The 23,986-nt window shown below is 46.8% G+C and overlaps 3 protein-coding genes across 4 annotated transcripts; all 3 read right to left on the reverse strand.

The window, feature by feature from the left end:
* Positions 1-86: 86 nt before the first annotated feature.
* LOC100841163 (transcription factor bHLH74) lies at positions 87-3,540 on the reverse strand. The gene is made up of 10 exons (XM_003558389.4): positions 2,149-3,540; positions 1,865-2,036; positions 1,671-1,765; positions 1,462-1,596; positions 1,310-1,375; positions 1,156-1,224; positions 995-1,057; positions 708-890; positions 539-626; positions 87-437 (listed from the first exon to the last, which is right to left on the reverse strand). The coding sequence occupies exons 2-10, from the start codon at positions 2,034-2,036 to the stop codon at positions 418-420; spliced, it is 891 nt and encodes a 296-aa protein (XP_003558437.1). The 5' UTR covers positions 2,149-3,540; the 3' UTR covers positions 87-417.
* Positions 3,541-9,215: 5,675 nt separating this feature from the next.
* LOC100841467 (F-box protein SKIP22-like) lies at positions 9,216-11,012 on the reverse strand. Its single transcript, XM_003558390.4, has one exon. It carries the CDS (start codon positions 10,933-10,935, stop codon positions 9,463-9,465), a length of 1,473 nt encoding a protein of 490 aa, XP_003558438.1. The 5' UTR covers positions 10,936-11,012; the 3' UTR covers positions 9,216-9,462.
* Positions 11,013-14,421: 3,409 nt separating this feature from the next.
* Positions 14,422-21,812, reverse strand: LOC100841772 (AP2-like ethylene-responsive transcription factor ANT). 2 transcript variants are annotated; one of them, XM_003558391.4, is made up of 10 exons: positions 21,579-21,812; positions 18,106-19,573; positions 17,480-18,011; positions 16,769-16,851; positions 16,624-16,632; positions 16,430-16,518; positions 16,269-16,342; positions 16,136-16,186; positions 15,949-16,025; positions 14,422-15,405 (listed from the first exon to the last, which is right to left on the reverse strand). In XM_003558391.4, the coding sequence occupies exons 2-10, from the start codon at positions 18,431-18,433 to the stop codon at positions 14,759-14,761; spliced, it is 1,890 nt and encodes a 629-aa protein (XP_003558439.1). In that variant the 5' UTR covers positions 18,434-19,573; positions 21,579-21,812; the 3' UTR covers positions 14,422-14,758. The 2 variants fall into 2 exon arrangements, with proteins under 2 accessions (XP_003558439.1, XP_024313663.1); XM_024457895.1 differs by having other exon boundaries at positions 16,769-16,854.
* Between the last annotated feature and the right edge of the window lie 2,174 nt (positions 21,813-23,986).

Consider the following 23,986-nt stretch of genomic DNA (forward strand, 5'->3'; position numbering starts at 1 on the left):
AAATAAAACAGATGAAAATAATTCATACCTAAAATTACAAGGCCATTTTTTTGTGATTCAACCAATGAATCAACAAGCAGATCGCCTTTGTAGTTAATCTGCAGTTTGCTCCAGATATTAAATAGAAGATACAGTTTATTGTGAAAACCACCCAATATGCAAAAATATATGTAGATCAACTCATCAAACCCAGTTATTATACCACTATAATAATTCCAGGCAGAAATAGTTGTACTACATTACACCGAAGCACAAACTTTTCATCCGTTTGCTTAGTCAAACTGTACAAAAGTGACACACACTCACACACACACTTCAGGATTCCCCTCAACTAGGGCAGTTGAAATCGCAAAGCCAGAGGAGATCTGTGCAACCGTTTGCAGGAGCGCACATTGTTAACCGTCAGCTGCTGACTAGCTATTCCACTTTCATTGGGTCTGCACCACCAAAATTGGAGCACCAAACCAATTACTAGACGGCTCAACACAGCCACAGAAGAAATGCAGAAAGTTGCAACGGGGTGAACTAGGAAATCTACCTGAATTCTCTAAGCTACTGGTGCCGGCGTCTGAAGGGAAAACAACAGAACCGATGTTGCGAAGTTCTTCATCCCAGACGACACTTCTCTGCCGGGGAAAAAAAATATTAGTCTCAACGATACGAACTGCTCGTGGCTTATTTGGTGAATGTGGGTGTTCAATGCAGACCTGGGGAAATGCAGATAACTGAGCCGTTCTTGCCAGATGAACATTTGCTGGATTTGGGCTGCTCCCGTATAATTCTGGACGTGAGAGGCCTTGCTGTGATGCCCTGTACAGATTCGGGTGAACATTGCTCAATCGCGGTCCGTATCCCGGGAATGCAGAGCGAGCGTCTTGCGGGCAAAGGATCTGCACGGCAAAGAAGAAGCAAAGGTCAGTCCATCAGCAATGCAATAGCAACACAAAAGATATACGAGTTCTTTGTTCTTCAGACTCCGGCTTCGCCATCTTACATCTTGGAAGTCGAGATCACAGTTCAGCTCGGGGCTGACTGCTGAGAGCTTCATCGAGAGGAACTGCAAGACCAACGCAAATAGGCACCTCAAGGCTTTAGTCATTGCATTGGAGGCTTGGAGCAGACTAGTTTCTGAGGAATTTGTTTCGGCAAATTTACCTCGACCTGCCGCTGCAGGGACTGCACATAGTTTATGATTTCATCAAGCATCATGGCCTTTCCTGTGATCTGCTTTGGCACAGGCAACCATACATTGGTTCACAGTAAACAGAAAACTGTGAGTTAAATTTCTGCTTGCTGACATTGAAGATACCTTGTTGCAACCTGGGACGAGGTCTTGGAGATGCTTCATCCTCTCGTTGATCTTTTCCCTCCGAAACTGCATTTCAGACGGAGAAGCTGCCATCAGGAAGGAAGTTACATGTTGAAGAGAAGGTAAATATGTTAGTCAGAGGGATTAATCACCCTCTCCGCAAGGCTGTGGTTGTTAGTCGCCTGGCCGCGCTTAGCTCGGATATGCACGTAGTCCTCTCTGTTGCTCTCAGCATCGCCTGCCTTCTCACTGTTGACTTCTCTCTTAGACACCGCGCCGGTTCCCTCCTGCAGTGATACATAAACGATGAGACAAAGTCCAAAATGATGGAGACTAAGCAAACGGAAGAAACTATTCTTACTTGCGAGTGCATTGACGAACTGCCCTCGCCTGAGCCCTTCCTTTTGCCGCCTTTCAAACACTTCTCCATGCTCATATTTCTACTGAGCTCAGTACCTGGGGAGAGGTTAGTAACATGGAAATGTCAGTAGTAGGAACTTCCAAAGATGAATAGAATGTTAATTCTGCAAGAAAGAGAACTCAGGAGAAAAATACCACTCGTAGGATTATAAAACTGAACACCGTCTTGCATTCCTACATTGTGCATAGGGAAAAGCATATGCTCGTCGAAATCCATGGCGTGGTCTAGCAAAGCAATCGGGTTAGCACCGGCCGTGAAGCCCTGCTCGCCGTCGTTTCCAGAAGCAGTGCAGGGAGGGGAATACATCTGCCAAGAAACAATGATTAATCACGCAATGTCCATCATGTTGCCAAGTGAGGGGGTAGTTCGACAAATCCTCCCGTGAATATAATTATGGAAGAAACAAAGCCATCATCACCTGTGCTTGATACCTGATATCTCAGTGTGATGTTACCAAGTGAAGGGGCTTTACTTAAAGGGTGAAATGTGGAATAGATCGGAGCTGGCAGTCAATTCCTTGCAAGGCTCAACAAGGAACAACTAACCCTTGCAGCCTTACATAAAGATTGTCCAAAGTGAAAAGTTAAGTAAGCCTACTGCAGACACAAACGCAAGGGCAAAGTTGGAAACCTTAGTCCCGGAATATAATTGTTGGTACTGCTAACAACCCTGCACCAGCTGGATCACATCCAGAGACCAGAATAAAGAGTTCTGAATTCAGATCAGCTGGAGATTTACAGTTGGTACTGCGAAATCAAGATCAGCCCAAGGATCAGATGCTACTGTCATCCACGTACTATATGGGCCAGCCCAGAATAAGGTTAATGACTAATGAATGAACAAGATCCATCTAAGTTTGCACCACATTCAAGTTACACTTATGTCCCACCTCTCTGAAATTGCTGAGAGTCCCATATAAATTTTCAGTTTATGGACATGTGCAACTCTTATAGAATAGTACTCCCTCTGTCCCATATTAAGTGACTTTCTATTACATGTATCTAGACACTTTTTAGGCATAAATACATCCATATTTAGCCAAATTGAAGTCACTAAATATGGGACGGAGGAGTGCGTCAAAACTCCTCTTGGAAACTTATGATACCTTTAACGCAAGAGAAAAAAAACTGTTACTGCGTAAGAGAGTTTTTTTTGCGGGTAAACTGCGTAAGAGAGATGAATTCCTTCACCACTCGTTGGCATTACCAGGCTGATCCAAGTTCGTATTTTCTTCCCTCACATATGTATTAATTTCCGTACGTTCAATGGGGTGGATGAAGCCTATGCAAGTGTATATGTAACATTGCTAAAAAGCTAGCTCCCGCAGAATTAAATCCATGGAACAGGATAGAGAGCATTAGAGCAACATCTAGGAAAGTGCAAGCTTGGATAAATCATAGGAGAACCATGAAAGAAGCTTAGGGGCTATGATCCAGGGCGCAAAAGCCAAAAAGTGAGCCAGTTGTTACTAGTGGCAAAGGTGAGGGGTTCCTCAGCGCCCTACAGTATTCAGTTTGTACTTCCTCTCTCACCATCCAAAATTTGATGCCGAAACTGTGAATGATACGAGGAGAGATGCGGGATTTACAAAAGCTGTCAACCCTTCAGACTCAGTTGTCACTAGTTCACGACCTTATGCACAAAATCCAAATTGATAAGCTAAAAATCAGCCAAGACGATTCAAGGGCCGGGGCCTGGAGACGTTGACTTGCCCTTTTCTTCAATATGCAGATCGAGGAAGATGTGATCAGTCAAAAACACTACGATGCAGCACAGAGATCGTTCAGCAAAAAGCTGATGCCACTTAATAGGCTAACAGTGCTCCTGTACTGCAATTTCTCGAGAGAGATAAACAAATGCTATTGTACTGTAGTGTTGAAAAAGACAATGAGCACTCATTGAAGGAGGAAAACAATGCAAGCAACGCACTATCTTCAAGGAAAATACTCTACCAAAGTGTAAATAGACATCAAGCTCTGCTCCAGACCCACCCAGTAGAGAGAGAGAGCATGTCACACAGTAGCATATGTAAAAGTTTCAATGGAGGGGAAGAGTAGCTGTTACCAGCGAGGATCTGAGAGCTTGCGCTGTGCGTCCCCTGCGCCTTCTCTTCTGATCAGAGAATTGCTGCAGTCAATCGCCAGCCTGTGGTAGAACGGATAGTGTTCACCATGTAGGAGCGGCATGCGGACATGTGGCTAAGGAGAGGAAATAAAAGAGAGAAGACCACACCACTGTTGCTTCCGCCAGCTTCCCACTGCCTTATTTTATGACGCCTCAGTATAAGCAATAGTAGAAGTACTTCCCTTTCTGTACAAGACTAGTTGAACATAGGGCTACTTGCATACTTGCATCGCCATTTTGATTATCATGTCTATCTTAGCTTAGAAAGGGGGTCCTGCAAGGCCTTTCCCAACAAGCACTAGCTGTTGTGCTGCACAATGTAACAATGGTAAAATGCAGCATACCCCATGTAGATGAGACATGAGAGCACCGGCAAAGCTGAAAGGGTGCTTGCTGTCCAAGTGTCCGTGCAGCAGCTCGTCAGTGTCCTGTTTCACTTGAAGTCATCTTGGAATCAATCACTACCCCAAACTGACAAATTCCTGACGGCAACCAACGTTCATGACGGTTGCGTGCAGGCCGTCAGGAACAAATACCGTTTCCTGACGGGGAAAACGAACCTTCAGGAATGTTTTAGGTATTCCTGACGGCTACGTAAATCACCGTCAGGAATACGGACAACCGTCAGGAACGTGTTATTATTTCGTGACGGTGCACTAGAACCGTCAGGAATGTGAGCCCGGCCCGTCAAGAACGTTTTTAGGCCGTCAGGAACAAATTCTGGCTGCAGCGCGGGCTCTTTTGAGCTCGCTCGCGCGCAATTTTTTGCTTTCTTGACGTGGGCCGGCCAACCGTCACGAATGATGGCTTGTGGCGCGCGTGCGAGGGAAAATAATTGGCTTTTGGCACGAAGACTTGGGTTTTCCTGACGTGGTCCGGCCCACCATCACGAAAGTAGACCAATCGGTCAAAATCCCTACCCGTCTCCTTCTCCCCGCAGTCGCTACTTCTCTCCTCCACGCACCTCGCCGCCGCACTCCTTCTCCGCCTCAACCCCATGCCGAGCTAGCCACCACCGCGCCGCCCTCCTTCCTCTCCTCCATGCCCGCCCCTCCCACTCCTCAACGCCCCCATGCCCGCCCGCCCTCTCCTCCACGACCGCCGGCCCTCCTTCCTCTCCTCCACGCCCGCCCCTCCTTCCTCTCCTCCACGCCCGCGCCGCACTTCATATCCCCACGCCGCGCACGCAGCCATGGCCGGCTGCCCCGCCTCCAGACCCTGGGGCTTGCGCCGCCTCCTTCCCTCATCCGGCTACTAGTTGCGTCTTCTCACATTGACCCCATCTTCTCCACCTCCCCACGTTCCCCCAGCTCTCCCCTTCTCGTGTTGCCCGGAGCTAACATCCCATCGGGTCTTGTGAAATTTCTCGAAGGTAAACTCTGGTCGCAATCTATCTCCTCTGGTTCTTATTGAATCAAATTGATTTAAGCTACGAATTTCCAGATCTTGCGGCAACCTCAGCTCCCTCCCGGTAGCTACTGCAACCGCCCTTTCTTCTGTCCAACTTTCCGAGCAGCACCATCTCTCTCCCCCAAGAATACTTCTACAGTTCAGCAGGTACTGATCCCTAGATGTATATCTTCGGTCATTGTTAACCTTTTCTACATTGGGGCTGGTATTTTTAAGTGCTTGACACTCTAATTGTTTAATGCTTGGGACTCTAATTGTTTAATGCTTGGCACTCTAATTGAGACAAAGCATGTTGTTTGTCATTTTTATATGTCATCGATGGAGTGCAGTAGTCCTGTGAAGGTTATTTTAAACCTTGCCTTTAGATAATTTTTACTCTTTTATGATCCCAGTGTATTCTTTATGGATGGATTGTGAAAACTTGGTAATTTTTAACCCAACAAAATACTATATTATGATGGAATGTGTAGAACTCCCTCCTTTATGGCACCACTTGCCAATTTGCTAATTGACATGTTAAAAGACAGCAGCATTGTGAGTATTGTACTTAGTGCTAGCTCACTCTCTAAACGTTCTTGAATCCTCTACAGGGTGTGGCATGCTGCTCCATCTACATATCACATAAGTTGTTCAAATACTGATATCATTTGTTTTAGGCGGTATCTTCTCCATCTAATCAAGGCGGTACTCCACCGACCGGATCGTCTCATGCTGAAGGGTGTGCAACTACTCCCCAATCGAGAGGGCTCAATGCCACTCCAGCGCATTCTCCAAATGATGTAGATGGAGCAGCATAATTTCTACTTATGTGTGGAATAGACTACAGCTTACTAGGTTGTGTTTTTTGTGAATTCTCTAAATGATGTATGCATGTATGCCAATGATGAACTACTCTTCCTGGAACATGAATGGCTATCTATGTTAACATGTGATATCTCCAATATGAATTATGTGGCCAGTTTGAGCATCTCTGTGTATATCTCCGTTTGTTGCTGTCAAGTTTTAATTCTATATGTAGTTTTTTCCTGTATAAATTATGCTGAATAAAATCTACTGATTGCAACCGCAGATTCCTGACGGTATTGAACTGTCAGGAAAGAATGCAACTGTCAGGAACAGCCGTCGGGAACATAACCTGACGGTCCCAATTCCTGACGGTGAGGAACAATAGTCAGGAATCGTCCAAACATTTGTGACGGGTTATGTTCCCGACGGCTGTTCCTGGCGGCCCGACCGTCACGATTGACCGCTTTCGTGGCTGATGACGCCCGTCACGAGTTGCCGTCAGAAAAGTCTTTTCGTGACGGAAACCGTCAGGAATAACGTCCATTCCTGACGGTTTATTCCTGACGGTTCCCGTCAGGAACAGCCATTCCTGACGGTTTTCCGTTGTTACCTGACGGTTCAGGGCCATCAGGAATTTGTCAGTATGGTGTGCATTTGCAACCACCTTTCTACCGCTTCTGTTTGAGTTGTTGTTGAGCTGAGCAGCAGCAGCAGATGTGGGGAGGGGAGCTGGTAGGGGGCTGGACGTCGAATAATACAGTCAAAAAGGTAAAAGGCCTGCATGCAGCAGGGGCATCCTGCCAGGGGCGGACGTGTATTGGCAGCGAATTGGATTCTTGTTCTCACTCTCTGGAATCCTGTAGAGGCTTGTTGTCGCTTGTGCAGTACACATCCAGCTTTCGTGGTACTCTTGCTCCCAAGATAACTGGAATGAATACGTGGAACAGATCATTGGACAGAGATACGGTACTGGCGTACTGAGCCATTTGCAATACTCCTTTGATTTTCAATATTAGTGCAATCCTGAAGGCGCAAAACAATGCAGGGTAAGAACACGACGATAATTCATGTTTTGTATGTGAAGTAAGAAGTTCAGATATGCACTCATAAGCGACGAACAACCTGAGAAGGACAGTATACAACATGATGCATATGGAGCCTCATGTCGTGGTACTTTTGTGAAGCAGGGACACCTAGTGCAAATTTGAAGGCACTGTGTAACAGCAACGATGTACTAGAAGACATTACACAGACCAAGAAGAGCTCAAACTCAGAATTAAGATCAACCATCATAGTACTGGGATCTCCTGGCGGTAAAACACTGCGATGCCTACCCCAGCTGGATTTGTAAACTCTTTCTTCCCATGCTCTCCCCCACAAATCTTTTCAGTGCACCAAACCACAAGCAAAGAGTTCCTCACAGAAAGATGAAGCCTTTCTCGGGCACCGGAACGAATCCGTACGAATGCCATTGAGTACTAGTAACGGTGGCTAGGAGTAAATCTGATGACAGATATTTCAAGGTTTAAATAATGTAACATCAAAGATAAACCAGGCCAATAGCCAATAGAACACGTGTAGGCAAAGTGGAGAAGATGCACGCCTAAACCAAAAAGGTTGTCTTTCTCCCTGTGGTCAATAGAAAGCTCACTTAGAAAACAAGAGCAACCTTTGGTCCCCCGGCTTCAAGGCTGCAATGGAGGAAGAGGAGCTCCATGGTTCATTCGATCTCTCATAGGCCACGGCAAAATATAACATATATTACTAAAACGTCAACCACATATTTCTTTACAGGTCTAAACTAATTATGATGGGGACACAGTATCAAGTTTATATGAGTTGCACAAATATACTATACACATTTTGACTATTACTATAACTTCTTCTAGAAAATGACTATTAGTATAACTCAGAAATCCCTCCAAAGTTCAAACAGACAAACAAGGAAAATATCTGCTGAGAGAACTGTGTGTATATCATGGATAAATCTGTAATCTACACCTTCAAACTGGAGGATTTCACTCTGCTACAAATCCTACCTACAATAACATCAATCAAGGCAAAACCTATCTAATCTTACCTGACACAACTAGGAGAAATGGTATCGTAGCTAGCTCCACCTGATAACTTACTTTCTATAATCATACAGGTGATAGAATCACAGAGACATCACAGAACAAAATATGACAGGTAGTTTCCTAAAGACAATCAAAGAAGCTAGATGCAATAACAGATCATATATTCTGTATTAAAAAAACAGAAACAAGACGTATGGTAACTACACTTCAATTGGAAACAAGGCAGCTCAGATCCTGGGGTGCAAACAACTAACTGATCACATTAACAGATATTATTCAATACTGACCATTGAAGCTACTGAGGTTGGGTTTAGGTTTGTTATTCATTTAATATCATCAAGTGTACCTAACATCATGGCTTTCAAAGATTGTTATATAAACCTTTGCAACCAAGAAACTGGTACTCGTTATACAATTTTTCTTATCGTTACATTTTGAGCCAGAAATCCACTTGATAGCTTTTAAGGAAACCCACAGTAAGTGATATACCAGTAAGTTCTTTTCAACATTTTGTCTTTCTCATTCCTTTTTTTTAGATCAACGCTGCCATCTTGATTGCACTAACCTAAGCATATCCTGCATCGAGTTGAATATGTCCTAACCTACTATAATGCCATTCTGTCTAAGGTTGTACTTTGCATGATCCCAGATAGTGCTTTCAAGTACTTCCGACAAACACCATTGCCTCACAAATTAATATTGTTTCTTACCATCTTATAGAATATAAGAAAACAGTAAGAAAAGTAGACAGCTTGACACTGGTAAATATTTCATGCTGCAACTAAAAAGGCCACCAGTAAGTCGGTAAGTATCCAAATTCCCAGTATTACACAGTTAACATGATATCAGTAAATATTAACATTCTTGCTACTATATTTGACAACTTTCTAGACGTCAATTTATACTTCATAGACACTTCCAAATTCCAATCACTTCACCAGAATGTGCTGAGATAATAACATAACCTGGGACCTATTTCCAGATTTATCAATGAATTAATTGGTCCCATTAAAGAGGGGGAGGGAGTAAAACCTACCAAAGTTAATTATTAAACCATCTAAAATAAAAATTGAAATCGAAACATATATGGACAGCGAACTTAAGCTCATCTTATACATTCAATCAACGCCATTAGCTAGATCGAATGACCAATAGTCTGAGAAGGGAGCAAAAGCACTTCAATGTTACAGAATAGAACAACACATAGGATTTACAATAAAAAAGAGAGGTTGAGAGCACTGCACAAATGCATAAAGTGTGCAACTTATAAAATGTACAAGACAGCCTATGTTTATGCAAATACTTAAGATACCAGCGAAACCCATGAACTTAAATCAAGGAAAGCCTTGACGACCACCCCCAAAATTGCAGCTGGGCGAGATGTTTCTCCGCTGATTTCCAAAACTACGCCCAAGAAAATTGTGATTCACACTAAACGGGAGACGGTCCGAATCACCACCAATTACTGGGAAGTTAAGTGGGCCATGTGGATTGCTCCCCCAGCCATAGCTCCAAAACCTTGGACTTGGCCTCTTCTGCAGCCTCTTACTGGCGGCAACCTTCACAGTCCAGGCTGCCACAAACTTTTGCTTCCAATTTTTGCTCAATCTAGAATTCTCGCCACAAGCTTTGAACTCCAGTTCACACTTTGTCTTCCAAAGATTATCATCTGCTGCAAGATCACCCAATTCCTTGCATGTGCACTCAACCCTGGCAAGGTCCACCCCAGGAACAAACTCCAAGATCTTAGCCTTCAGATCACCTGGCAATGCCATCAAGCATGGCGGCAAGGGCAACCCGTTCAGTCGGCACAAAGATACCATCAGTGGCAGGCACATCTCATCCTTTAGAACCCTCCAAAGGTCAAGAATCTCCTTCTCCTCCACTTCACCCACATCATTGCTATCCAGGTATAGCAAAGGCGCCAGCTTTGGCAACTCCAAACATAACCTGTGCACCTCTGATTGTGCCCCAGGCACACACCCATATATCATCACAAAATTCGGCATTAGTGAGTAGTTCAACACCACTATCTTTCCCTCTTCGGCTACAGGCAACACGGAAACAATCTCCGGTAGGGTGTATTTCACCGTCAGTGTTGGCAAAGCACCCGAGGCCCAGTCCTTCAGGAATCCGAGGCTACACCCCGGTGGATTCGCCGCAAGGAAGCCAGCATCGACCAGAGCTGCATGCAGGGCTATAATGAAGCGATGAATTACTGTAGCCTCTGTGCTTCCCGCATTCTCCGCCTCCATCTCCCGCTTGAGAAGCCCAATCACGAAGCTTGGCGAGCTCTTGGCCGCGTCGACAGCCTCCGCCATCACCACATCCGGTGAATCAGATACCACAGGCAAGGTAGGCTCCAGGCGAAGGGTTGACGGTGGCGACGATGAGGCAGGCTCTATGTGTATGGTTTGCGGCAGCGATGCCGATGAGGTTCTACCAGCCTCCCCTGGAGATGTGGAACAGGCAACAATTCCCGATATCGCGATAGCATCCGGACTAGGGTTCCGTGGGAGGGCTTGTGGAGGCGGCGGATGGGACCGGAGAGGAGAGAGCGTAAAGTGGAGGAGATCACCGGATGCGAGGCCGAGGGCGACGAGGGTGGCGGAGGGGTCGGGGGAGAGGAGCTCCTCAGAGCGGTTGAGGGAGAGGCGGACGGACTCGGCGGGGACGGGCTGCGCATCGGAGAGCTTGGCGGCGAGGAAGGCCTTCACATCGGAGAGCGTGGCCGTGTCCGGCAGCTGCACGCGGTGCGTCTCGGCAACGCCGCCGCGCGCATCCATGGATCGCAACCGGAGCTTCATGGTTTGCTGGGGAATTTTTGCAGTTTTGGATCAGCACGACACGACACGCGACTATTGAGGGCTATCCGGCATTCCGGCTACAGAAGAAGGGAAAAGGAGTACTGCTGCTCCGGATTGAGAACAGCGTATAGATGGCCAACGGGCCGGGCCGGCCCGGCACAAGTTAGATGAAATATTATTGGGCTTTCTCAAGCCTACCCAAGACCGGACACCTGCGCGTGCCAGTTTCTGGGCCTTTTTTTGCTTCTGAACTCCAGTTTCTGAAAGGAACATTGTTTCGTCAGAATATTACTACTACTTCTGTCTGTCATTTGCCTTGGTAATGTAGGACACTGATCAGGGATATGAGAAAGCAGTCGACGGGATAGCGGCACCACGCTCCCAATCTCTCCACCGCAGCGATGGGAGAACGTCTTCCTCCCTGAACTACCATTGCTCCGACGAATGAATACTCCCGGGCCTCCGGCTCGTGTATGCCGGCGAGTGGACGCCGGTCAAGGCCCAGGAAGAGCAGGGATGATACTAGCATCCTGCAAAGGCGACGCATGGGTTGGCAACGGTTGGGCCGTGGCTAGATAATAAACACGTGAATTGCCTAGATAATGGCCGAGATATAACTTGTTTTTGTATAATTTATTTATTTTGAAACTCCCGTGGGAGGATAAAAAGGACAATCTACGTACTCCCTCCGATCCATAATAAGTGTCTTGAATTTAGTACTCTCTCCGACCAAAATTACTTGTCGAAATATTACATGTAAATTTACACTAGATACATCCATATTTGAGCAAATTTGAGACAAGTAATACTGGTCGGAGGGAGTACAACTTTGTATTAAATTAGTGCAAAATCTGAGACACTTGCTATGGATCGAATGGAGTACTTGAACATTGATTAATCGTTCATGGTCTTTTTTTCTTCCCCAAAAAGGTATTGGTTGTTGCACGATGCACATATCCATTTCATTAAAATTAGTTACCCGATCAGGACTCTCGTGCAATTCTTTTTTTTCCAAAGAATACCACCAATCTAGTAATAATCATCGACGCGGTACAGAGAGCCCTAAAAAATTTACAAATAGATTCTTGAAACACCTAGCGACGGCAACAAGAACTATAACAAGCAGAAGGCAGGCTGCCCCTCCATCACTAGAGCCAGGCAGAGCTTGCTAAGAGAAAGCCTGTCGTAGTACACGGACCATGGTGGGGTAGTCATCATGCTACGGTCTGAAAGGACCAGTGCACCATAGCATCAACCATCACCAAAAATAAGAACCATAAATCAGAATAGCCATACCTGAAACTGCATGAACAAACTTGAAAAGCCTACTGAAACCAAGGGATTGCTTGAAACCTGAAAACCAGTCGGATCTCGAGGGATCCGCTGGACACATAACTCTATGCACCCTCCGCTAGTGCTAGGCGCACCACCGGAGCGAGGATAGGACGTGGAGGATTTTATTCTGACCGCAAGATATCGCCACCGTCTCGCCGTCTAGAAGAGGACACAAAAAAAACGAAACAAAAAAACACACGAGAAGATTAGAACTGCAGCCGCGTGAAGAACCCGGAGAATCGCCCTCTGGGACTCACGTACGTAATGGTTTTTTCACACTCATGCATATTACTAGAAGGAAAAACTACCGATTTTTATGGTTAAACTTTTTTTTTACTTGGAACAGAAATAGAACAACTTTACCTTCAGAATCATTTAGAAACGGATCTCACACGAAAAGAGAAATCGATGACGAGCTGCGAGTCCAATCTACAGCCCGGCAATGCCATTGTCGACCGACATGAATGCAGTAGTGGTACCGTCGGTATAAACTAAAAAACTGTAACAACCGAAGACAGACAACCGCCGAATCATCATTGCCATTTGGACCACGACCATGACGCCATTAGAGTAACCCGATCGACGGCGTCAACTGTAGCAGCAGGGTAAACGCCGCAGGATGAAGGAAGTGCTTTAATTAACGCCGCGTTTTTCGAAGAAAAGCGAAACACGACGGGATGCATATATGGCAGGCAGAGGCATGGCCTTAGCTTGTCCGGCGGCAGGGAAAATGCGGCCGGCAAGCCGCAAGGCGACACGGCCTGTCTGCTAACCGCGAGCAGCGCTCTCCCCTGCCTGCCGTGCCGCCGGACCGCCCGTGGTGTCGCAAAGCGTACAACACGGCCGACGCCAAAAACACTTAAACACACACCCGAGACGAGAGCGAGAGACTAGTAGCATGGGGTCGGGGGTCCCTTCCGCACCCTGGCCCCGGTTCGACCGGCGGGCTCGCGGGGCACATGGGATCGATGGGCGCTCGCGAGCACGTACCAGGCACCACTATGGCACGCATCATCGGCCTCGTTAAGCTTAAGCTTGTAGACTCTTTCCGCTCACATGCTGTCTCGTCTGGAGAGGCAAGCGGCCGGGCCAGCCAAGGGAAGGATGCATTGGTGGTGCGGGGCATCGCCCTTTCGGTTTGCTGCCAATGTACAAGAGTCAAAGCCGTCGCTTCCGGTTCCCTGTGTCTGTGTGCGCCGGGAAACACTGAACCGCGACAGCGACAAGGTTACGTGCGGTTTTACGGCTCCAGGGAAACGCAAAGCACGCATCGAGATTCCTGGACGCCGAGAGGCGACGTTCGGGCATTATACCAATCGGCGCGCGTGAGTCCTAGCTGGTAGCCTTCAAAAGGGCGCCCTACTTGCCCTCCCGGCCTGCTGACATGCATGCTGTCATCATCTCTGTACAAGTCTACACACGGCTCTAAAGTTTTGATCATCCAAAACTCAGTCTCTACCAAGAAGAACAGAAACCAAAATGCTGGTGGGAAAAGCGACGTCTGGAATCTGGATGGGAGTAGCATGATCTTGCAAATGCAATATACCAAGGAAAAACAGCTCAATCCTTGTAAACACAATGATCCCCAGGCTCAACTGCGTGATAGTAGCACCACACTTGCTTTTGCCCGCATCACAAATATAACCATTCGCACTTTTTCTGCCCTAAGGCAGATCCTCTTCTATCTATAAACGAATCGACGTATTCCAGAAAGAAAAAAATATAACCATGAGCAGACAGCCACATGTTCACCAGCATGCATCCTCCACTTTGGATCCTACGTACATGTCATCCCAGGCCAGGCCATGCCGTGGTGCCATCATGAACCCGCAGGTTGGGACATGGAAACATGTTGTCATGCGAATCTCCCGTCCGCTTTGGAATGATTGGTACTGGAATGCAGGAAGCCTTGGGGCAAAGTTCCCTTCATACTGGAAGGGATAGAAAAGAGGGAGCTAGGGGAATGTTTGATGATACTCATCGCCATCATGAACAAGTGCCGTGCCATGCAGAGAAAAGCAAAAGGACGTGAGCGACAAGTGACCTGAGACACTGGTCAAAAAGATCAACATCCGCAGTGAATTGCATGCTCACGACCCCACTGATTAGAAAACCTGCTAATACTTATAGTAACATGTTAATAGTTGTACGGACAAAAGATATATCAGCTCGTTTCCTATCCCCTCCAGTCTTTTCCTTTCCATGGGACGGCCTAGTTTCAAAGGCATAGATGATAAACTTACATTCCAACTAGATTAGTAATAAGAGGCTCAAAAGAAAGTAACAACACTAATACCAGAAGTGGGGTGAGCTAGAGACTAATGCCGGCTTCTCCTACGTACCTACCTATCAGGCTACCATTACCATCTTCATGACTAACGAACCAACTTGCGATTCAAGCTAACATGAGCAACCGATGCTACCTTTGCTCCAGTTTACAAAAAAAAAAAGAGGGGACACTGACAAGCAAGATCGAGCGACCATGCCACTATGCATCCGCCCAGGCAGCAAACAGAGGCACATGTGAGATATTGTTCGGGGCCCTCATCGCGTGAGTAACGGCCGGGACTGGCATTGCCATCCAAGGGCTCATGGTGGCGAGGTTGGCGGCGTTGGGATGCTTGGCATGCAGCATCGCAAGGCCCAACCTTTCGGGGCTCCCCTCCCTCGAGTTGCTGAGGCTGGTCACCAGGGAAGATGAGTTGGAGTAGTTGACCTCGCCGCTGATCTTGCCTGGAACGTCGATGTCATGCGCTGCAGAAACGATGTCAAACCCGGCAATGCCATGCAGGGACGAGTGAGGGCCGCCCATGATGCCCTTCCGAAGGTCGGTCACTTCAGCGCACGGTGCAGCTTGCTGTGGTGTTCCATGGAGCACCATCCTCCAGTCAGTGCCACCCGTGGAGCTTCTTTCTTCGGCAGGGTAGAGCTGGCTGCCACTATTCTGGATGGCAAGCAGATCGTTTGCTGCGTCAACCGCCTTGACCTTGCGTGCTTCGTCCCCAGGCAGCAAGGAGTTGCTCTCCATGATCTTGTCGACGTCGTATCTGGTTATGTCAAAGTTTGTCACAGCGTTCAAGCCACGGAACTTGATCGCGGCTACGTCATATGCCTCAGCTGCTTCTTCTTGTGTGGCTGCATAAAGATTCAGTAAATGGTGTTAACATTTTTAAACATGTGCAATGGTGAGCTGTTGCTTTAGAAGATGTTGTACTTAATAACTTTCTTGTTTATACACTCAACAACCAAGGTAGATCCTATTGTAAAGTACAATTTTTGATCTGATTACTTTTGCCTCGTGTTAATGTCATCTTTCAGTCCAAAGGAGATTCAAAACAGTCAACGGATAACTTTGTTCAGAGGTCACAGCCTTATGAAAAGCATAAAACATCTGGAAAAGCAAAGAATGATCAGGGATGGATGCATTGCAGATATACCCCACCATTTAATTAAAGATTGATCTTAAAGCGACGCACAAAACTAGAGATTAGCAGTAAAAGCTTCTGTTGGATACTCCAGCAAATCTACTTTGACACGACAATTAGCATAGCATAGATAGTTGCACCCCCAAAGGAATGACAGATACCTAAGGTTACCACTAAAAGCTTCTTTCACTTATGGCATATTACTTTGTGAAAACACTTAGCTTATATAACCAAGTAGATATATTATTCTTACTGAAAGTGCCGAGATACAAGTCTTTGTTTCCAGCAACCCTGCCAATCCGTGCTTGCCATCTTCCATGCTGATGATGCCTGAAATGCAGTTAAACATTAACGTAATGAGATTATTTTTTAATCAAATTATAGACATTGTTTCTTCAAGCATTGTTTCATGAAGTGAGGGCAACGTGTAGGCATCTTACCTTGTTACTCCTCGGTAGATCGAAGCCCCGCGAGAAAACCCACTGCTTCTCCTGTGATCATAAAAAACTTATTTGGTGAATCTATCAGTCAAAAATGATATTAAGAGTGCAGGTATAATGACAGTGTTCCTACCTTCTCAAGTGTGCAACGAATTCTTGCCTTGTCATGCTTTTCATCACCTCGACATCCTCTCTATATGTTTCTAGCTGTGAAATACAACACATCAGTCCACATTAAGGAATTGGCATCAACGTTTTAGTTTCCATGGACTAACCCATGTTTGTCATCCATACCGGGAAATTGGTATGCGTTGATGGCCCCCAATATTTCAGAGCAGCCAGATCATAAGCCCTGGCAGCCTTGTCTTCATTGTCATAACCACCTAATAACCCACATATATAGAGAAAGTCAGGAACTTGGGACACAAGTAGCGGATAAAACTATACAAGTACTGTGGAAAAATATGGGAGTATGAAGCTATTGTCACCTAGATAAACTGCAAGGAGTCATTTCCAGTGATGGTAACCCAGAGACGGCGACATACAAAAAGAAGAGAAACCAGATTGTCAGGTGGAGATTAGCTATGATCAATAAGATCCAATACATTTGCTGCTGGAAGTTCATGTATCAACCTTGCCTCCCTTTCCTTGTCTGCCCATCCTTTTTGCAACTGTTGTCCCAGAGGTGGGCTTCATATCTCCCAGTCCACCTGTGCCTGCTCCAGTGAATCAAACACAGACAAACCTTCGTCATTCAATATAACACGGGAGGCAAGATGAATCTGGTCTGGTGATTTGCTCAAAATACAAAAGAGTAGGTGTCTCATTAATACAAAGAACTGAAGATGCTTCAGAAGCAACAGAGGCGGTCAGGCTTTAATCTCGTGGAATGGAACAAAATAAATGGGAGAATATATGGAACTATTCCAGGGCATTAAAGTGTTTTGGTACGAAGAATGAGTAGGTGCCCTACTAAATAACAAGAACAGCACACGCATAAGAGGAAGACTGCAGACATCAATGCTGCTGATGAGGACAAAATCAAAGGGCAAAACATAAAGCTTAAACTGACTAGTACTGCTATAGTGCTATACTGTCTCTAAAGGAACCAGGAATTAATAGCTCAATATTTGGTTTATTTGCATAAGATCAGCAATGTCAAAATGTCCCTCCAAATGATCTAATGTCCCAAAACAGGAGACAAGGCCTCACAGGAGACTTGCCAAACATATGTATAATGTATCACTAGAACTACAAGGAGGCATTATGCAGACAGTCTTAATAAATTAAACAAAGGTGAGATCATACGTAAATACAGAAGGTAAATTTTTGTATGCAACTTACCTGGTGACGCCCCTATACTGGGAGGTCCTCTGCCCAAACGTGTCAATGGACTTCCTGTGCACCGGCTGCTTTTGGCCTCCCTTCCCAGTGCCCCTTTTCTTGCCCACACACTGCTCCCCACCACCATTACTGCCTCCCTGGGAAGCAGCCACAGAAGCAGCGGCAGCCATCTGATGCTGCTGTGGAGCTGCACTGACGCAGCTGCTGGACTGGGACCCTGGGCTCATTGACAGGCTCAGCGGCTGCATCCCCACGTTGCTGTAGCAAGAGGAGCCGTAGCTCGTGACTAGGAGGTTCTTGGCGGCCGCCATTGCCTCCTCCATCGGCGCCGTGGCCGCTTGCTGATACATCTCTGCTTCCGTCAAATGCTGGAAGTTGTAGGGGACTAGCTGCTGATGTTGCTGGTAGAACCTGCTTGCCTCCTCTTGCTGGCCGTGCTGATGGCTGTAGTACGTGGCCGTGTCATGTGACCCACCACCATTGCCGCCTCCCAAGAAGTCCTCGAGCTTCGGCGAGGATGATGGCATCATGGCTACTTGATGGCAAGAAAGAACACCACAGCTTAGGACAACTTTGTTGCAAGAATGTAAACGAATAAAAAGAGAGAGAGGTGCAACAGTGACCACCTTCCATGATGCACAGGGAGCCATCGGACGTGATAGGCATGACAGGGTGGTGGGAGTAGTAGACGCCGGCGGTGCTGCTGCCATCTCCATAGGCGCCGCCGACGTAGTAGTAGCCCGGAGGAGGAGCAGCCATTTGTGAAGGAGCGGAGAAGAGGAAGTTGCAGGTAGCGGCGTTGGCGGGAGAAGCGGATATAGCACCACTAGCAGGCGGAGGAGGAAGAGGATGAGGATGAGCGTGCTCGGGTTCAGAAGACGAGGGCACCTCCATGGCCATGTTCGGGGAGAGGGAGAAGCCTAACCAGTTGCCGCCACTAGCCATTGCTCTCATCAACGACGCAAACACAAAAGGCAAACACTTCTTGCTCTAGGTACTACTGCTACTACGGCCCTTCTACGACCACATCCATGTAATAAGAAGAGGTAAAAGAGAAGTGAACTACGAGGAAGATGATGGGGACCCGTGTGCTGAGCAAAAGGAATGAGAGGAGGGGCCAAAGCAAAACAAAGCGGTGGATAAGTACTACTCCTCCCAAGCCCCTAATGCAGTGTGAGCGAGCATATAAAATCTAGGGGCCTGTTTGTTCTTGGTCTCCTCCCCATGCCTCTCCTCTCAATTCCATAGGGATCTGTGATTGGATAAAGATGTCGTGTGTGTATATGTGTGTTCTTGAATCCTTTGCCAACAGTACTTTAGCGAGGCAACGGCCCGTGCTATTCAAAACTCACACATCGACACATACCACCAGAGACTAGCCCCTATAAAGATGCAAGAATTTAATTGTGAAGTTGCCATTGGACAAGATGGCCAGCTCTTACCCTCTCTCTCCTTCTGCCTGTCATATATGCTACCACTACCGCCTAGATGTAGTAGCTGGGTGCTGCACAGAGTGGCTGAAAGAAGGCTGCTTTCGCCACAGGCTTCATGGATTTACGCGAGGGGGAGAGAAGAATGGGAGAGAGGATGAGAGAGAGCAGGCAGTGTATCTAGTACATAGATTGAAAGGGTAGGACAACTGTACAAAAGAGCCAGTCACTTCACAACAGCACCAAGTCTCTCTCGAGCTGCACTGCAGTGTTGTTGCAAATGCCAAATTAACAGCCCGCGATCAAAGCCAACCAGCATTAAACACTATAAACCCTACTAATGCCAAGGAGGAGGAGTCCTAACTACTGGCACTCCAAACCCCTGGCTCATGCTCAACTCTACGCCAAAACAAAAACGAAGCCTAATGCTGCTGATGTTGATGCATCCAACACCAAATATAGCATGTATATAGTTCTCCTGCATTGTTCGAAGAAAACACCAAACTAACAAGATGTTCTTTAGAAAGAAAAGAAAAAGGAAGCAGAATGGTTTGGTTTTGTATAGCTCACATGTGTGCCCGTTGTAGGATCCGCGTGCTTTTTCAAGGAGGTAGGAGGGAGGTGCTTGTGTCGGTCAAACGGGCGAACACGGGCAAGGCAGCTCCTGCAGACAGAAAAAGCCATGTGTCATGTGTGTGGGAGCCTGCCTGCCTTCACTTCACACAAGTTCCAGGAATTATGAGGGAAGGGGCCCCCAAGTACCCAACACAGCCCCCTGTGGGCACGATAAAAGCCAACCAGGGTGGCTTTTGCATGCTCGATCCCAAACATTCCAGTTCCGCACGGATCGCTTAAAATTTAGGTGGAAAACCAGAGCACGCAATTGCCGCAAAGAGGAAACGGCGCCTGCCGTATGCTTGTTTTTGCTCCGTAGACAGAGACCTGGTACTGATCATTAAGTATCTCGTTAGAACGCCTCCTCAAAATAAAAGGTGAGATTCTATAATTTTGGTCTTCTGTAGTTGCTATATTAATGTGTGCGTGGGGTGTTGTTTGATAGCCCTTTCATTTTATGTGGGTGGGTGAAGTCGATGTTTGTAAAAAAGAAACACCTTCAGACAGTACGCTCATTTTCCCCTCTTGAAAAACAGCTGATCAAGACAGTACATGGTACTTTGTGTTATGCACATAATATGAGTTTAATACCTACACAGTGATTTATGTCTCAAGATTTGAAGAGTTCAGATCAAAGGACGGTGGGGGTCTAAGCCCACTTGCAATGCCCTAGCTATAGTTAGGCAAGTGGATTAGCAAGTAGAACTAGTACTCCGTAGTAGTATCATTTTGCTATACCGATCGAACCTACAATAATAAAGAACTTGCGTACTAAACCAGGCCCACGCCCGGGACGTAACCAGCTGCCGCATGCATGCTACCTGCCTACAACTACATCTTAGATTCGTCTGGCTGGCTTTAGATCATGCCGGAGGTACACCGTCGTCCTGTTGAGAGGAAGCTTGAGCGCCTTAAAAGAGACCTCTCTCGCCATGCCCAAAACCAAATCGATTGCATTTCATCAGCCAAAAAGAAAGCTGCACACGGCTTCATCAATTTCGTGCTAGCTGCGCTGTTGGTCCTACGGCCTCGTTCGTTCTGATCACAACAAAGTGTGAGTGTGCGAGCTGGTCCCTGATGAAAGCATGCCATGCCATGTAAGTCGAGGGCCCTACGATAAGAAAGAAATAGACAGATCTCCCAAAGTGCGAGGAAGAATGTGCCTAACTTGTTGTTCTGGGAAACTAAGCCGCTCTTAATTGGCCAATGGCACCCGTGGTATCTTGCTAGTTTAAGCTAAACATGCATGCACGCGGTCGAATAATCTCCCGTGTGTCCTTTCCGCAATGATGGTGTTGATTTGCTCCTAACAAATCATCATTTGTCACTGGCTAGCTAGCTCGTCGTGTGTATGGTTTCTGTAGATTCCTATCAGCATAGGCCCCATGGAAAACCCTACCAGATGTTCCTTTTTCTTCCTTTTATAGGTTTCCCCGTGCCCGACACTTGTTTCGTGGCTCAGACTAAAACTGCCAGGTTCCTGAAAATAAATGATTGCGTTGGCTATGTGTGCACCCAAGCCCTCTTCTGCCGGTAGTATCAATGCTATGGCGAAGGAATGTTGTTTATGGGTGATTTTAGGACTTGTTATACAGAGTAGTACTACATCTCTCAAGAGAATTTTATTACTGTTATGGAGAAGGAATGTTGTTTATTGGTGATTTTAGGACTTGTTATACAGAGTACTACATCTCTCTAAGAGAATTTTATTACCGTAGTTCTTTAAAACATAATTTCTTCAAATAAATTATAGGCGTGCTTTGAAACTTGTAAGCAAATCTTCAGGCGTGATACTAGTCCTGACGCGTGACGCCCAAAAAATAGAAGGCAACCAAGGGAACCTACACACCCAATACAGCCATATTAGCTCTTTTTCTCAGTAACCAGCGGGAGCGCTAAGTATTCACCAATACAAGAGAGTGCAGAATATGCGCAACCTAACTAATTAAGCTAAGATCGTATTGCTTTAGTCAGGAATCTCCTTCTTTGGAGTTTGGACTAACAGACATTATTTGAAGCCATCACGTGCTTTTATTACTTGGATTGATGCGTACCTGATGTTCGGAACAACTTGCCATTCCCATCGGATCATGTCCTCGATCCTCGTTATCGCCTGCCTCAGAATCGGCGCATCTCCACGTATGCCCCGCTCGCCGACTCATCCGGGCGGCCTGCACCAGCCAGCCAGGATGGACGCCGTCGCGTCCTCCTCCGCCTCCGCCCATCACCAACACCACGACCGCGAGGACAGAATCCCAAGCAACGCCGCCTCCTCCGCCGCACGCCGTCTGTGGGATTTTTTTTTGTTTTGAATCAGGGAAGGCTAAACACAGATCGGACGGACGGGTGTACGCAGAAAACGTACTTTGGCAGTTTTGGTGTTTTTGTTTTTTTTGCCTTGTCAATTCATCGACGGAGAAACAATTTCACAGCTTGCCACGTAAGAATTGTGTCCCCGACCATGATGCGTTCAACGATCTTAGGTTCTTATTGTTTGAGGTGGGCGACTCAAGCAGCTTTTTAAAACCTATAAGGTTAGTCCAGCTTGTGTAAGCATGGTGTTCTGCAATTCCGTTACCGGTTACATGAAGGAACGTCAAGATGCGAAAGATGTATCTAGAGATGTTGATTTCGGAAGACCATGATGAAGCTTTTAGTTCTATAGTGGATTTTCGTTCTTTATGTTCGTTTAGCTTGTTTCGATCTATTGTACTTTTTTCTATGAATCAATAAAGTCAAACGGTTCTAAAAAAACAAGGGAATAATATTGCCAAAAATTCTGAAATAAAAAAATATATTCCCAAAAGAAAGTCCAAAGGGCAATACACCTTACCGAAGCGAAAACAAAAGAAAACAGTACTCTCTCCGTCCAATAAAGGATGTCTCAACTTTGATTAAATTTGAATGCATCTATACACTAAGTCATGTCTAGATACATCCAAATTTTGACAAATTTGAAACATCTTTTGTTGGACGGAGGGAGTACATAGCTACAATATAACGCAAATAAACCCACTAAACAGGAGCTAAGCTATGTAGCACATGCTATGTTATAATCAACGAACAAGGTATCACGAGCAAAGAAGGAGTATCGTCACAGACAACAGCAGAGTGTGGGTGAGGGGGGGAGGGGGAGTGCTATCATTGGGGAAACAGTAGACGACGGGGCTCGTCGAGCATGCATAAATGTCGCGCAAATCCTCCATCGAAAGGTGGCTGTTCTGAGAAAAGAAGAAGAGCGACATGATGGTAACATGCTCTAAAAGAGTGCCACTGGTGAAAAATATCTCCCCAAATGGGGATCGTTTAACAAGTGAGGAGTGTATAAGAAGGGCAATGCGACGACTATAGGATGACAATAAGGTAACCAAGCAGAAGTTTGTTGTATATTTGAAAGAACTAACTCGAGGTGGTTGGATCTCAAATCGACCGTTAGCAGCACACACGCACTCTATCACGACCATCTCCGGTAGGAGGATGTCTCCTCCATGGCAGCCATATGCAGGGACATGGATCCTGGAACAGAGCAAACAGTATAGAGACCTCGAAGTCCAAACCACGACACCAGCCGTTAGTCTAAACGGTGTCGCCACCACAACTACCAACTGCAAACCATGGTTACCAGCGGCGGGCATGGGGAGCCACAACCGACGGAGGAAAGGACGATGAGAGAAAAAAAGGAGCACGCACCATCTCTCTAATCAACGTGAACATCAAAAAAAAATCTCAAACCGAGGACAAAGTGAATTGGTGAAGTGGAGGTGGAAATCTCAAAGTGCGATGGAATCAAAGGAGATTGAGATACCAGTGATGGAGATGGCAGATGCGAAGGCATAGCGCTGGAGTCAGTGGAGGGGGAACGTCATTGGAGACGGACATGGCGAGCCGGCAACAGCAGGGCGGGCCAGGGCATGTAGCGACTTGGGGTGGGGGTCTGGGGTGGGGCAAGGAATGTGGCTGGTGATGTGCGTGGTGGAGCGAAAAGGTGCGGTCGGGTAGATGGTGACGACATCACTAGGCGCTGGGTGGAGGATCTGGAGCCCACATCACTGGGCGCGACGAAAGTGCTGGATTTGGCCGAGGGCAGCGGATCTAGAGGGCCCTGCCGTCGGCAACGGGGGAGGATCCCTGCCTTGCAAGCCGCGAACACCATGGATTTGGGACAGGGGACGACCGACAGCACAATGGATGGCTCGTCAAGCCGCTGGCGAAGTGGATCTAGGACAGGAGCTGGCGACCTGGAACAGGTGGCCGCGGACGGCTGGTGCAAGTGGCTGCCGTCGGCCACCATGAAGGGCACGACCTCGACTAGCGAGCACGAGCCTTGGAGCCCCCAACCTATGTGGCGCCTCATGGCGGTCCGGCCGGCTGCGCATGGCCACAAAGAGCAAGTTTCTTGGCTGGGATCGCCAGATCTGAGTTGGGGCTGAGCGAGGCGAGGCACACATCGAGGCTGCCGGGC

The sequence above is a fragment of the Brachypodium distachyon genome, chromosome 1, assembly GCF_000005505.3.
Source record: "Brachypodium distachyon strain Bd21 chromosome 1, Brachypodium_distachyon_v3.0, whole genome shotgun sequence".
Classification (NCBI taxonomy): Eukaryota; Viridiplantae; Streptophyta; class Magnoliopsida; order Poales; family Poaceae; genus Brachypodium; species Brachypodium distachyon.

Coding starts and splice junctions, on each gene's coding strand:
- LOC100841163 (XM_003558389.4), bottom strand. CDS start 2,036: ATGTATTCCCCTCCCTGCACTGCTTCTGGAAACGACGGCGAGCAGGGC. Junction 1,225..1,309: donor TCGTCCCAGGTTGCAACAAG/GTATCTTCAATG, acceptor GTGCCAAAGCAG/ATCACAGGAAAGGCCATGAT. Junction 1,058..1,155: donor CCCTGCAGCGGCAGGTCGAG/GTAAATTTGCCG, acceptor TTGGTCTTGCAG/TTCCTCTCGATGAAGCTCTC.
- LOC100841467 (XM_003558390.4), bottom strand. CDS start 10,935: ATGAAGCTCCGGTTGCGATCCATGGATGCGCGCGGCGGCGTTGCCGAG.
- LOC100841772 (XM_024457895.1), bottom strand. CDS start 18,433: ATGAGAGCAATGGCTAGTGGCGGCAACTGGTTAGGCTTCTCCCTCTCC. Junction 16,343..16,429: donor CAACGCATACCAATTTCCCG/GTATGGATGACA, acceptor TGTATTTCACAG/CTAGAAACATATAGAGAGGA. Junction 16,026..16,135: donor ATCTACCGAGGAGTAACAAG/GTAAGATGCCTA, acceptor ACTGCATTTCAG/GCATCATCAGCATGGAAGAT.